Below are 16,036 nucleotides of genomic sequence, written 5' to 3'. Positions count from 1 at the left end.
TTTCAAGGGGCTATTTCTCTTCAGATGGTGGGGATACCCTCCCCCAAAATAAATAAACACCTTTCCTGGACCTATAAGAAGCTTCTCCGTAAAGGAGAACCCTATTAGTTCATTGGTTAGCGAGATCCTTTGTTACAGACAAAAAAGGCTTACTACTTTATATAATAGGATATATTTTGAACACGGTAATTTGTTTCGATAATGAAGATGTCTTTCTTTATTTGACGGAACCATAGTTTTATCAAATGACAAATTCGTAAATCTTAAAATAATGAGTTTTAATAGGTAGATAGATACACAAATTCATATTTTGGGGGGTTTAAATCTAAATATTGGGAAATTGCATTTGTATGAATTTGCTGGCTAATTTAACAGTTTGCAGGGAATTGTGTCTCATTTGACAAACATACACACGCACAAACTCACACCCACACATATTTGATAATTATAATTGCGCTTACCCTTATGATAATCGATATGGTTCTCCTTTCCTCCAGTGAAGCTTCTTATATGGTCTGAGAAGGTTTATGACTATTTTGGTTGAGGGTTCCTCCACCCCCCAAAGAGAAGTCACCCCCGGAAGAAAAAAAATGGCCACCCACCCCATCAAATCTTTGGTAGCGAAGCTACTCTGTAATTTACTTTGTCCGTCAGTCAGTCAATCCGTAACGCTATGGAAGAAACGTGATTTTTTACGGCTCCTATTCAAGATAGACAGCTGAAGTTTTTAGAAAAGATTCCTATGACATATGCCCATTTAATCTACACATTGTTTTGGCCATCTGTCTGTTACTTGGGGTGCTAGATCGATCCCTAGATTTTCAAGTTTTTGTGATTTTCTCTATTCCTATTCAAGATAGAAGGCTCAAACTTTCAGAGATTAATCTATTTTAAATTCAAAATATTTTTCTCAAGATTTATTAAGATTTGTTTGTTAATTGGGGTGCTAGATCGATTCCTATATTTTTAGGTTTTCGTGATTTTCTTTATTCAGGATTGACGGCCGAAATCATCAGGGATTGAAATACCTATATTCTACATATTTCCATCAAGTTTCATTAAGGAATGTCTATTAATTGCGGTGCTAGATCGATTCCTATATTTTAAAGTTTTCGTGATTGAAAGGTATTGTGATTTTAAAGGCTTTGTGATTTTCCTATTTTATCAAGTTTAATGATTATTGTATGACTCTGCTCTATAGTAAATTTTTTCCCGATATCCATTCATAATTTTTGAGCTTTGCTACTTATGGATGTTGTTATCCTTGTTTTTCACTATTTCTTCTTAAAACTAAAATTAGCAGTGAAGGGATAACTCTTACAACCCTTTATCCTCAAGTGCATCTAGAAGCCTCTAGGGGCGTAACAGCTATTTTTTTTAAAAATAACAATATAAAATAGACGAGGTAGTGAGTTGAAAGTGCAGTTATTGTTTATAAATTGTAGCTATTTTCCTAATCTTTGATATTATAAAGGACTGGAAGCAATAAGGTATAGAACAATGGAGATTAAATCCACGTCTAATTCTTTCCCTCTACAATTATTGTGTTCTATAATTTTGACGAAAGATTTTCCCCAAGAAAAAAAACAGTTTTACAATCTCAAAAAAGGTTTTAAAAAACAAAAAAAATATAAGATTTAACTTTGCCAGTCTAACTCATTTATAAAACCAACAAAGAAATGAGTCATAAATTATGGACGGAATTATTCAACAGAATATTTGGATCTGGTGCAGTTCACAGTAAAATGTTCAAGGCAGTGTTGCAGAGCCGGAGCCGGGAGCTGTGGAGCCGCCATATTTTGCTGGAGCCGGAGCCGTAATTTTTGTTAAAAACGGCTCCAGCCAGCATAAATGTTACCATTGGTCAATTACAGTGTATACTGGCCTCTCATTGGCTATTCTATCGTATGACGTCTTAATCTGTTGAGGGACTTTAATCATCTTCCATTGAAAATTTGACAGAATATAGGAAAATTACCCTAAAATGTTGTTAAATTTCTCCTAGACTAAAATGAAATTGTAAGGAATGATGTGTAAAATAAAAGGATTTTCATGTTATTTTCCTCTCCCCCTCGAACTGAGAACTTTATTTTCTTTTATTTTCAGTGTTTTTACAAATCATCTAAAAATCTAGTAAAAATCTAGTAAATAAAGTAAAACTATAGAAGGGACAGGGATGAAGTAAATGTATGTTTACGGGGAGAGGACCCTATCATCATCATTGCCTTTTAGTTCTCGGCAGAACGTAGGCCATGCACAATGGTTCTCCAATCTTCCTTTTTTTGGGCACGTTTTGAGGCATTGCTGAAAGATGGAATTTTCTTTTCTTTCAGTTCACTTAAGAGTTCCCTCCTCCAGGTTGTTTTTGGTCTACCTGGTTTCCTCTTTCCTACGTGGGGGTTCCAAGTCAAGGCTTGATTGGTTAAATCATCATGCCCTTTCCTTAGAGTGTGCCCCAGCCATCTCCATTTTCTCTGTTTTATTGTCAGTTTAATGTCTGACATATCACTGCGCTCTAGAAGCTCAGCATTTGTGATCTTATTTGGCCAAAAGATCTTGTGGATTCTCCTTAGACATTTATTGACATATGTCTGTAGCTTGGAGACCACTGCTGTGTTTAGGAACCAAGTTTCAGCCCCATACAGCAAAACAGAGAGAACATTTGATTTGAACAGTCTTAACTTGGTCTTTATGGAGATGTTGTTGGAATTCCAAATTTTGTTCAGGCTGGCAAAGGCTGTCCTAGATTTGTTAATTCTAGCTTTAACATCTGTTAAAGTGCCTCCATCTTCATCAATTTTACTTCCAAGATACTCAAAACAATCTACATCCTCAAGAATCTGGTCTCCAATAGTAATTGGTTCTTGGGACTTTGCATTTAATCTGAGTATTTTGGTTTTGGGAACATTTATTTCTAGTCCAATTTTCTTGGAGGTTTCAGCTATCCTGTTAGTCCTTCTTTGCATTTGACTTCTATTGCTTGTTAACAAAGCGATATCATCAGCAAAGTCCAGATCTCCTAAATATTTGGGATTGCCAAATAGCTCCCAGCGAATGCCATCATTGCTTTCACGGTTCTTCATGATCCAGTCAATGGCAAGGAGGAAAAGAAAGGGAGAAAGAAGGCATCCTTGTCTGACGCCTGTTACGATCTCAAAAAAGGTTGATAGTTTACCTTTATACATTACATTTCCACCTCCTTTATGATAGATAGCTTTAATGATATTGATTATCTTTTCTGGAATGCCATAGTGTCGGCAGATTTTCCAGAGAGATCTTCTGTCTAAAGAATCAAATGCTTTTTTGTAGTCAATGAAGTTTACAAAAAGCTCAGAGTTCCATTCCTTGGATTGCTCTATGATGATTCTTAGAGAGGTTATCTGATCAATAGTGGAACGGTTTGGTCTAAATCCAGCCTGATTAGGTCTTAGCTTTTCATTAACCTTCTTCTTTATTCTATTAAGAAGAATCTTACTAAGGATACGGCCAGGTACTGAAAGGACCATTATCCCTCTGTAGTTTCCACATTGGGTCAAGTCTCCTTTTTTGGCTAGTATTGAGATATGTCCATTCTTCCAGTCCTCTGGGCATAACTCATCATTCCATATCTTTGTGATCAGAGGTAGGAATGCCTCAGCAGATGTATCTAGGTCTGCTTTTATGACCTCAGCTGGGATGTTATCAGGTCCAGCGGCCTTGTTATTTTTCAAACTTTTAATGGCCTCCTTGATTTCCAATAGATTTGACGCTCGACAGTCAATGTCAAGTGCATCTGAGGGTGGAATCTCAGTTTCTTCCTCTGGAACTGGAAGATTCAGCAGTTCAGTGAAGTGCTCTGCCCATCTATTTAGAATATCTTCATCAGTTTTAAGGAGTGAACCATCCTTGTCCCTGATGTGTGATCCTGATTTGTGTACTTTACCTGCAATGCTCTTAGTAATCTCATAGACATCTTTCATTCTATTTTGATTAGCAGCATTTTCTGCTTGCATAGCAAGGTTTTCCAAGTGTTGTTTTTTGTCAATTCTGACACTTCTTTGGATTTCCCTGCTGAGCATCTTATACAGGTCTTTATCTTCTGGAGAGTTTCTGGAGAGTGTCTTTTGTCTGACCTCTCTTCTTTGATCCATGAGATCAATGGATCTTTGAGTGATCCACGGCTTTTGGTTAGCCTTTTTGAAACCTAATTTTTCTTGGCTAGTATCATTATAAACTTTTTTGATACCTTGCCAAATATCTTCAACTCCATCATCCTCTTGAAGAGTCAACAACTCAAATCTGTTTTTTAGAGTGAGCTTAAACTCTTGTAGCTTTTCAGAGTTTTGAAGGGTTGTTAAATTATACTTTTTCCTGGGGTTAGGCTTTGTGTCCTGCTTTTTAAATCTAAGCCGAACTTTAGAAGATAGAAGATAATGGTCTGAATTAACATCAGGTCCTCTTTCAACCCTGACATCAAGGAGAGAACCTTTAAAACGTCTAGATATACAGATGTGATCTATCTGATTAAAGGTTCTTTGATCTGGTGATCTCCAGGTGGCAGTATGAATCTTCTTGTGTTTAAAGATGGTTCCACCAATGACAAGTTTGTTTTCAGTACAGAAACTTACAAGTCTATCACCGTTGTCATTTTCCTTGCCATTACTTAAGCCTAGGCCATATCTGCCCATGACTTCTTCTAAATTCTCATTATTACTTCCCACTTGAGCATTGAAATCTCCTAGGAGCATGGTCAGGTCCTTTTCTTTATGACCATTCTTAAATACAGAGTCAAGCTGGTCATAAAATTCGTTTTTGACCTCTGTATCTGCTTGTTCTGTAGGAGCATATGCTACTATTATTCTCAGATTGATGTTTTTATCTGAGGATTTGAAGTAAGCCTCCATGATTCTTGGACCATGGGGTTGCCAACTGATCATGGCCTGCTCTGCTTGCTTGGTCAGCATAAGAGCCACCCCTTGGTTATGTCCTAGATCCTCATTCATATGGCCTGAGTAAAGTATTTTCAAGCCAGAATGATGTTTAAACTCTCCATTATTTGTCCACCTTGATTCGGTGATAGCCAGGATATCAACCTTGGCTTTAAGCATTTCTCGGCAAATGTTTTCTGTCTGGCCTGACTGAAACATTGTCCGAACATTCCAGGTGCAAATTTTTGCTGGTCTGCGGGAATTCAGAATCATCCGCCTGACTGGTCCTTTAACGGTTTCCCAGCCAAACATCATATTGTTGTTTCCAACCTCTACTTCGTTCCCGAGCCCAAAGTTAAATTGGTCTTTACTTTGTGCAGATTGAACATGAGCAGGTTTTTTCTAGGGAAGGATTGTTAGCCCCACCCAAACCCCCTGAACTGGGGGAAGTGACCAGAATTCAGTCTGGCATCTACCCTAGGACCTTTCCAGCACAGTAGGACTCTTCTGGTGTAGCTCCTAGGATCATTGATGCACGGTGCAGGATGGACGGCGTGCACGTAACTGGTCTCCCATCCCGACTTTCAATTGGGTCTTTGAATATCAATCAAAAGCGTCATAAATATTAACACAGCCAAATCGTTATAAAAGAGCAGAAAGCAATTCGCAAGTAAACAAAAATGGTTCCCACATCTGGAACCAGATACTTATCTGGGTTATACATCTATACTTCATACATTTATTATGGAGTATATATGGAAATCCTAACAGCAAATATTTTGTTGAATATATTAATGATATCCTATCATGTATTAAATAGGTAGGAGATTTGTCTGTGTTAACGAAAACAATTAGCTAACTGTTTATGTTCTCCCTTTAAGAAATCTTCATTCAAATATATTCGGGTAAGGTTCTCATCTATTTTTATGGAGAGGGTACAACAATACCCTGAGAGAAGTCACCCGAGGAATAAAAATTCCCAAACGACGACAGAAACAACAACAGAAAGCAAAATAAAAATTCCAATTGCTATATTATATTTGAACAGTTTGGTAGAAACAGCTTATTTTGTTCTTGCTGTAAGGTAAAGATATTTGTCTCGGTGGTTCTATTTGTTATCATTAACTATATTGCACATTTGGAAAGGGGGGCACAACATAAAGATATATTAGGGAGGGGGGGAGGGGGGGGTTTTGATTCTTGTTTAGAAAAATGTAATATAAAAACCGTAAACATGAAATTAAAACCTTTGCCTTACAAAAGCCGTAAATTGTCACTATTCTCAATATAAGTTAAGGTATCCTAAGGGTTGTTCATCATTATAACAAAGAAAAAATCGTTGGACGGGGGTCCTAGGCTCCTGTGCCTTAGGCTATTGAAACTCTGAAATCTCTGTAAATTTATGACCTTCTCAAAAATATTAGGGATGGGGGATAATTCCCCATGCAATATTATTAAGGGGGGGAGAGGAATTTTCTGAGATCTTTGTGCGTTGCTATATCCTTTCTCTCCCAAATGATTATTTTTGTAAAGAAAAATTGTCCATGTTTAAAATAAGGACAAAAATACTGAAAAAATATACAAATAAATTACAAAATCATCTAAGAAACAAAGTAGAACGATGTAAATCCGTCTGCCTGCAGCTTAACTTTTTAAAAATTTCTCTTGTTGTTTTTTTAAACTTTTCTTTAATTTTGTTCCTATCTTCTTTTAAAATTATCTTCGCCTTTTGTTATTTTGTATGTTGGACTTAAGAAAAACATTTGATTCACATTTTTATCAAAAACTTACCAGCTTACTTAATGTATATTTGTAACTATGTGCCTTTATTATTTTTTAAAGCGAAGCTTTTCTATAATATTAATTAGGGTCGGTCCGTACGTAAGTCCGTCCGTTAAAGTTAGCTCTTTTTGTTAATTTTAAAAGGTTAGAATTGTCCTATCGATTTCAAACTTTGCATGCTGATTCCTATAACAAATAGGTAAGACTTAGAAAGCAAATTTTTGAATGTTAAAATTATCCTATTCATCAGATTTTTTTAATACTGATTCTTATTACAACAAGGTAAAGTGTTATAAGCGAAGCATCTCTATAATCAAGTCCTAAAAACGTCAGTATGTCCTTAAATTAAACAGTAACATGTATTTAATCAGTTTTGCAACAAATTTACTTACAATTTTGTATAGACATATACATTAATATTATTTTTATTGAGCTGGATCTTTAAATGTGTAGCCGTTGGCGTGGCTGTAGCCGTGGCCGTAGTCATGGCTGTAGTTGTAGTTGTAGTCGTTGTCGTAGGCGTAGCTGTGGTTGTAGCTGTAGCCGTAGTCGTCGCCACAGTGCTGCTAATAAAACATGGATTTTTAAATGATTTTACAGAAATGCAATGCCGGCTATCCTAGAATTATGGATATCTAAAATCTTTTATGGCCCACCTAAAAATAAATTATTTTCATCAAAGAAATGAAATTATATTTTATACAAAATTACTATTTTAATAACACATTTTAAATGTTTGTAATATTTACATATTATTAAGGGCATGAGCCAATGTAGTTGGTACTACGGCTGGTATGGCCTATATCGTGCCGGGGAACGGCACAGCACGACATTGCACGCCCGGCCAATTGCCCAGCACGGCTGGACAGACAGCCACTACACACAAGACAAAGGGAGAGTCCAATAAATTCAAAATAAATAAAAAAATACATTCAATTACTAAAATTTAAAAAATGTAATCATATTCCAACCTTATCAATAATATTGCAGTAATAAATCCCCAAAAGAATTTAATTTAATTTAAGTATATTTATAGTTTTATCATATTAATTTCCTAAAAACTGTCTCTTTATGTAACACAGGCAACATACTTTATTAGTATTACCCAATACCCATACGTGACGGTTCAATATTAACAAATCATTCCATGCCTGTACGTTATTTTATACATCATATAAATAAACTACATCCTAACTTTTATAATTTACTTTTATTTTATTATTTATAAAAACCACAATTAAAATATTTTTATGATAGTTTTTAAATAAAATATTCCATGCCCGTACAATTATTCATACATTCATTTAACAATTATAATTTACGTTTTCAATAGTTTTACGTTAAAATTATCAAAAGCAGCTGTCTTCGTGGCTTTAGCAACGCTTTAGCCACACCAACGGACTGTGGTCACTTTTAGCGTGGTTAACCACGCTACGATTACAACTACGCGTTGTCAATATGATTTAAAGATCGCATTTTTTTTTGTGGCCACGATTACGCGTGGTTAATATGATTTAAAGATCGCTATTAGGTTGGTGGCTGTAACTCTGACCACGACTACGGCCACGGCTACGCTTTTAAAGATCCAGCTCAGTTCTGATACTCTTCAGGTGTTAATGTTTCTTTGTCCTTCCATTTCAGAGCTTCGCTTTTATGGATGTTGTCATCCTTGTTTGTTTTTTTAAATACAATAAAAGTAGATATTTAAAGAGATTTAATGAATCAACAATAAGACAAAAGAAAAATAACATGGATGTTAAAACGGACAAAATAAGTTATAGACCACATGTTCAGTGGTCATAAAAAAACTATGGGGGGGAAGGAAAAACAAATAAGCGTACGATAAATGTAAAAAAGAATCACCAAATCTTTACATTTCAACAATTTATAAATTTCCCATATTGTGTGACTGGCAGATTCACGGATCAAGTAGGTTTTATGCTGGATACTCATGGGGTCCTTCACAAAAAAATCAAATAGCAAAATATAATATTTCCTCAATATGGTTATGGACAGACGGGCATACAGAGAAACTTTGCTACTAAAAAAATCATGCAAATTTTTGTTTGTATAATTTTAAGAAAGTTTTATATTTGTTGTTCGTGTCCTTTTTATAATATAAATTTTATTTCGCGAAAAGTACTTGATAAAGTTGAATTAAATTTGAGCATACATTCTCAGGAATAAGGTATATCCCATAAGTGACTTATTTCTTAAATGATATTTTTTTGTGGGCTTGGGGGGGAGGTGTTCGTCTGTCATACCGTTTCAGAGCTTCGCTTTTATGGATGTTGTCATCCTTGTTTTATTTGATTTAGTTATTTGTTACTGATAATACATTCTTTATGATGGAAGTCAGGGGTGCATTACACTCCTCCCTCAATAAATATTGTGCACAGTTAAAGCCTACACAAAAAGTTTTTTGCAATCAAAGGTTTAGTTTTATGATTTAAATGGCTCTGGCCTGGGTCCGACATGTATACAGCATTGCCCTATTATAGATTATCTGTGCAAATCATCATATTTTGTAAATTACTTCCCTCGTAAAAATTTGTGTTACCTACGTCCCTGTATATTTTAACAATGTGTATTGAGTATGATAAAAGTTTATTGTATGTCAAGTGAATTTAGAAACCTGTTCAAATGTTGAATTAAAAGTTTAAAGTGTGAATGTTTTGAATAGTTCATATATGTACTTTATACATTTTACACTTAACTTTATTCGGGGAAAAGGGGTATTTTAAGCGCCCCTTCCCAAGATTTTGTCTTACCATCTAAAATCAATGTAAATCCAGTATATGTTTTTAAAGGTGCAGAAAAAAAACTTAATCAAATTCTTTATCCTTTTTCGCTCAAAACACAAATTAACTTTACTGAAATGGATGTCTGTTCAATAGATAACATAATCTTAAGCTACAGACAAGAATATAAATTATAGGGCTAGCGGTTACGCCCCTAGAGGCACTTGAGGAAAGAAGAGGCATAAATGAACCCTCCACTGTCAACTTTATTTTTTTAGCTTTTGTCTGTAGAGTGAAGGTACTCTACCAAAATAGTTATAAACCTTCCCTGGACCAAAGAAAAGATAAACTGTAACAGCAGTTATCAGACAGACAAACATTACTTTCGATAACGATAATATATGCATTATCACATTTCAATTATCCAAACTGTGTCGGTAGAATCACTTATTTTCAAAGTATTCAAAAAATAGCCCCATAGCATAGAGTGGTGGGGGGAGGGGAGCTCCAACCCCGAAGAGCATTAGTCTCACTCTATAAACCTGATTAGCGAACCTCAACCGAAAAAAAAAACAATTATGATTTGAGGAAATGGATGAATGATACAGTTATGATATAGTATATTTTGACACAGTATTATGATATAGGCATATTTATGGCCTTCCTTATCTGCTGAATATTTTATGTTGATCGTCCCCAGATAAAAATAAAGTATACAACTACAACAAAGTGTAAACAAGTACTTATGATATTTTAATATTCGTTGAAACACATGATTTTTCATTATGGCTGAGAACTGGTTCTATTCCAGCGGATATTAATCGGTTTATGCCATACTATAAAAGAAATGTTGTTATTGTTATGAATAAGTTGGATAATGGATATCACAATATTTGCTTCCTTGAAAGTTGGAGAAATTAAATTACAAAAATCCTTTTTAAAAGGTACATCAATCTAGTTCTTGATGGTGTTTATCCATCTTGTGTGTTAAAAAATACTTTTTACGAAATGGAGTTAAAATTGATTATTTCAATTTTATTACAGCTTTGTTAGCAAAGCTACTCTTTAACTAGAATAAGTCATTAAATCTTCTTTACATATAAAATATAAATAAAGGTTTTGTATATAATGAAATTAAACCTAAAAGATCCCTTTTGATAAATGCTTTGGCTTTTTCAGCTAAAACTATTTTGAGAATGAGAAATAAGACTTTTCTATTTTTTATGTTGATGTAATCACAGCAAAACATTTGACAGAGTTGAGCTAGTGTAGTTCTCTGTATATGTTTGTGGGTTCTTTGAGTGTATGTTTGTGGTATCTGTGTGTGTCTATTTGTGGGTGTATATGTGTGTATGTTTTGGCTGTCTGTGTGTGTGTATGTTTGTGGGTGTCTGTGTGTATATGTTAATGGGTGTCTGTGTGTAAATATGTTTGTGGGTGAACATGTGTATGTGTGTTTGTCTATTTGTGGGTGTATGTGTGTATATGTTTGTTTGTGACTTTGAGTGTATGTTTGTGGATGTATGTGTGTGTGTATGTTAGTGAGTGTCTGTGTGTTTGTATGTTTGTTGGTGTCTGTGTGTGTATGTTTATGGGTGTCTTTCTGTGTATTTTTGTGGGTGTTTTTTGTGTGTGTATGTTTGTGGGTGTCTATGTGTGTGTATGTTAGTGAGTGTCTGTGTGTGTGTATTTTTGTGGGTGTTGGTGTGTCTATGTTTTTGGGTGCAAATGTGTGTATTTTTTTGGGTGTCTGTTTGTGTATGTTTGTGGGTGTATTTGGGTATATGTTTGTGGGTGTCTGGGTGTGTGTATGTTTGTAGGTGTCTGTTGATTATATGTTTGTGGGTGTCTGTTTGTGTGTGTATGTTTGTGGGTGTCTGTGTGTGGGTGTGTATGTATGATTTTCTGTATATTTGTGGGTGTCTTTGAGTGGATATCTGCTTTTGCATATGGTTGTGGGAGTCTTTCTGTGTATTTTTGTGGGTGTTTTAATTTGTGTGAATGTTTGTTGGTGTGTGTGTGTATTTGTTAGTGTATGTGTGCATGTTTATGTCAGTGTGTGTAAGTTTGTAGGTGTATGATTGTTGGTGTCTGTTTGTGTGTGTGTTTTTTTTGAGTGTCTTTCTGTGTATGTTTGTGGGTGTCTTTTTGTGTGTATGTTAGTGAGTGTCTGTGTGTGTGTATGTTTGTGGGTGTCTGTATGTTTGTGGGTGTCTGTGTGTCTGTGTTTTTGGGTGTCTATGTATATGTTCGTGGGTGTTTTGTGTGTTTGTGTATGTTTGTGGGTGTCTGTATGTGTATGTGTGTGGCATCTGTGTGAATACAACAGAGTGTGTGTGGATGTGGTGGTTTGAAAGTAAATGTGTCCCCTGGGCCCTGGGGGTATACCTTCACTTTCACAGGGGTAAAGTCACTCCATATGGATCAGCCAAGGGAAATCATACTCACATGTTAGGGAATTAGGACCTACCCTTGAGTAACAGATCTCACTAAATACTACACAAATATGGTTCTCTTTTACAGTCAAGAAATGGACCGAGTCAAGGTTTATAACATTTTTGTTTGTATGAAATTCTAATTGATAATTTTATTTTCCCGCATTGGCCACTGGATCAGAACCGGTTCTCAATAAAAAATCATGTATAGCATCGTATTTATAGAATTTTTAACAAATATTTATATAAATCATTAACTGGTTTTCATAACAAACCTGGTTTTAATCTTATAATTTTTTCTTTTTATATCCGCGGAAAGCTGTCCATAATCCGATACGATAAATAGCTATTTTGGATGTTATGAATGATCTTTGTTTCTAGCATTCTGGTTTTTAAATCCTACTAATTTTTCAAACATTTATTATATAATAGTATGCATGTATATTATATCTAAACTGAGTATAAACAAATATATAATCCCCTGATACCAACTTTTTAAAAAGCAAGAAGAAGATTGAAATATAAACAAAACAAGAATAATTACTTTCATTTGAAACGAAAAATTGTTTTAGTTAGTTATGCTTTTTTAGATTTAAAGCTACTCTATAATTTATATTGTCTGACTGTCCGTAATGATATGAGTAAATTATGGCTGCTATCTATAATACAAAGTAGAATGATGTCTGTCTGACCGTCTGTCTGTCCATCTGTCTGTCCGTCTGTCTGTCCGTCTGTCTGTCCGTCTGTCTGTCCGTCTGTCTGTCCGTCTGTCTGTCCGTCTGTCTGTCTGTCCGTCTGTCTGTCTGTCCGTCTGTCTGTCTGTCCGTCTGTCTGTCCGTCTGTCTGTCCGTCCCTTAAGATCTCATTAACCACTGAACCGATTGGATTCTACTCTTCAGGAAATATACCTACTGGCCCTGTGGTGGTTTTAAACTATTTTTTTTTTGGGGAGGGGGGACACCCCCAACCGCCCCAAAAACAAAATCCCCCCCCCCCCCCCCATTTAGTTCCCTGAAGATTTCCTTGGTCCTTTTTTTTTGCTGAAGATTTTACATATTTTGGTAAACAGCTAATCTGAACATAGGTTGAAAAGAAAATATTTTACGTTCCGTTAGAGACCTCTAGTTGCGTAGCCGCTGTGATAAACATTTTAATAACAAACTTTCAACAAGTCTTAATTGACTTAATTGGTGTCCTACTATGCGAGCATAAGTATGTTTGTTCAGGCAAACTCTGGTATACTTATAGAGAAGCTACGCAACTAAATAAAAGAAAGTGATGCAATTTAGAGTATGCAAATTGTAACCTTCATGTTTTGTAAATTTTCAAGGCTAGGCAGCCGCAACTTTAAAAGCCAACCACCGAAATTATAGTTAAAACATTAGGAGGAGAAAGTGTTAAATAACTTTATTTCCCTAGCGCAATGACCTTGTGCCGAATCTCAATTGGGTCTTTGAAAATCAACCAATGGTAGCGGGAATATACAGACAAGAAGCAGAAATAATTTGTTAGCAGACGAAAAAGGTCATTGAAACAGGGAGGGAAGTAGTTATCTATGTATTTAGATACATCTATACTTTAGATATGTGTCTAGAACCACAAAAATAAAATTTTTTGTTGCCGATTGCAGATTGTTGTCATAGTTTTTTAGCTTTCTGCGGATATTAAAATGAAAAATTAAATCAAAGATTAAATTCAGTTTTGTAAGCCTTGAGGGGCCAGGGTAAGGGGCAACAGCCAATATATAAAAGTTATTTTACATTACTCCTAAAACTTTGTAATATAAATTACTCAAATACTTTTTTGTATGTTTCACTAAAAGATTATACAGTTAATGATAAAATGTGTAACAGAAAGAGAGAAAGAGAAAGAGTGGATTAAAAAGATAAAATTTTATGAAGTTGATAAAAATATATATCAAATAATTAAAGTTGTAAAGTTGAAATTTAACCTGGGCTAGACGAGCTACTACTTGATTGGGTTGATGATTTTGTTGTTGTACTTGTTGATGTTATAGACTGTCCTTTTCAGCACAGAAAGAAAGAAATATTCCTTTTAAATTCATACAGAATTGCGTTGTTCGATTTCACACATTTGATAAAACGTTCACAGTGATTCATCAGGAGATGTGAAAAAGGAGAAGGAAGGACTTTCTAATTTTAAGAAGGGTATTTACACCCCCTTCCACAAGCTAATAGGCAGCAAACTAATTAACATCACCCAAAAGGCTCAAAACAAGTTACAACTATGTACATAGTCGCGGACAACTGTCTGATATCATGCAAGAAATATATATTTCTGGCTTTGCATTAAGAGAAATATTTATTCCTGTAGTAGCAGTAGTAGAATTTGTGGTTGTGGTATATGGGGTTATTGCAGTTGTGGTTGGGTTTATTGTAGTTGTGGTTGGGTTTATTGTAGTTGTGGTTGGGTTTATTGTAGTTGTGGTTGTTGTTGTAGTAACAGGAGTTGTTGTTGTTGTAGGAGTTGTTGTAGGTCTACATAGTCATTTCAAAATCTCAATTTTTAATACCTTTGATTTTTATCATTTTTTATACAAAGCATAGCTCCTCCACAAATATCGTACATAAAAAAAGTAGTTAAACTCAAACTGCTTTTACAGCTAAAATAAAAATTGATGATAATTCCATTAATACCAGTGACAAAACTTTTCGACGATATAAAATCACGAATACTATTTTTATCCTTGATTTATTAATAGCTGAGTTATTATATATGTTTTGCCATATAATTCACATTATACGAGGGAAGAAATTTCACTCTATATAATTTACCCCTAGAAGTATGACTATTTATACCTATCTCACTATGTGACCGAAATTAAAAATAAAAGCAAAATATAAATTTTAACATGTAATTTTGTAATTTGCCGCTAAGATGAATCAATTACGTTTCCCCTTGTCAAAATTTATCCGATAATACGTTGGTGTTTTATAGCAGTGGTAGGAAGATGTCAACACCACCCTTATAATTGTAATTGGGTAGGCTACCTTTCTATTTTTTCTTTCCCTAAATTGCTGTGCACGTCACTGTTTTGAAAAACAAATTTAATTTTCAAAAAATTTAAGTTTGGTCATCAATAAAAAATGCTTGTAAATTCGTTGGTACTACAAGTCACAAGTTAATCATTAAGACAGGCAAACAAACACGTACTTTATGCAAAGAATCATAGCTACGAAAAGCTGAAAAAAAAACTTTAAAAATGACCCTGTTGTAGTATTTGTTGTTGGAGTTGTTGTTGTAGTAGTTGTGGTTGTTGTAGTGGTTGTAGTTGTTTGTGATAAAGAAGTTTGAAATACAAATTGAAAAATTCCAAAGCATAATAATACTCTGCCTAGCTTCATAGTGTACCTTTTTATTAGGGTAGATGATTATAAATTAAAAGTTATAAATTTTGCAAAAATTTCAATGAAAAACAGTTTTTTTATCCGTTAAAAATTCACACTTGTTATTTAAACTAATTAAATAAGATAACTAAAGGATATATTTGCGCTATTTAAATCTGTATCATGATATAATAAGGACAAAACATCTGTATTTTATAAGTAACGCTTTTATATACGTTTGGGTCTGTATCCTTATACTAAAGTAACAGGATGTTTGTGTGTTTGTTACCGAAGGATCTCGCTAACCGCTGAACCGATCGGGTTCTCCTTAACAGGGTAGATTCTCATGGGTCCCGTGAAGGTTTATAACTATTTTGGGGGAGAGTACCACCACCCTCCCAAGAGAAATGATAAAAAATCGAATTTTTTTTAATATTTGGGAGACTTCAAAGTAACATAAAGAGATATCGTAATATAAAGAATTATCGTAGGGACTTTAACAAACAAAAACATTTAAAGTGCCACTAGAGGCCTCTAGGGGCGTAGCCGCTAGTGTCTTTATATAATACGAAGGGAACAGTTACTCTATAATTCACTTTGTCTGTCAGTCATACCGCAACGCTATGGGGGAAATGTGATTTTCTCACCTGCTAATAAAGATAGTCGGCTACATTTTTTGTCAAAATATAAATATTAGAAAATCTAATATCAATTTATATTCTAGATTTATTCGATCAATAAATGCTCTTTTATAACTCCTTGTAATATACTAGAGGCGCTACGCCCCTAAAAGCCTCTACGGGCACTTAAAGTAAAGTAAAAAA

General features: G+C 34.7%; 1 protein-coding gene across 1 annotated transcript in view; it reads right to left on the bottom strand.

Moving 5' to 3' along the window:
* The window catches only part of LOC145330518 (uncharacterized), a 29,627-nt gene extending 14,281 nt beyond the window's left edge, over window positions 1-15,346 (bottom strand). Inside the window, exons 1-3 of the mRNA XM_080175146.1 lie at window positions 15,094-15,346; window positions 14,196-14,363; window positions 13,817-13,890 (exon numbers count right to left, since the gene is read on the bottom strand). Coding sequence (XP_080031272.1) covers window positions 13,817-13,890; window positions 14,196-14,363; window positions 15,094-15,230 — 379 coding nt within the window. The 5' untranslated portion in view covers window positions 15,231-15,346. The remainder of the gene's footprint in view (window positions 1-13,816; window positions 13,891-14,195; window positions 14,364-15,093) is intronic.
* Window positions 15,347-16,036: the final 690 nt, after the last annotated feature.

This window comes from Acartia tonsa, chromosome 10 (genome assembly GCF_053477335.1).
Source record: "Acartia tonsa isolate MP-2025a chromosome 10, ASM5347733v1, whole genome shotgun sequence".
Taxonomy (NCBI): Eukaryota; Metazoa; Arthropoda; class Copepoda; order Calanoida; family Acartiidae; genus Acartia; species Acartia tonsa.
Note: the sequence above shows the minus strand (reverse complement) of the source record. Positions and strands in the feature narration are given on the sequence as shown.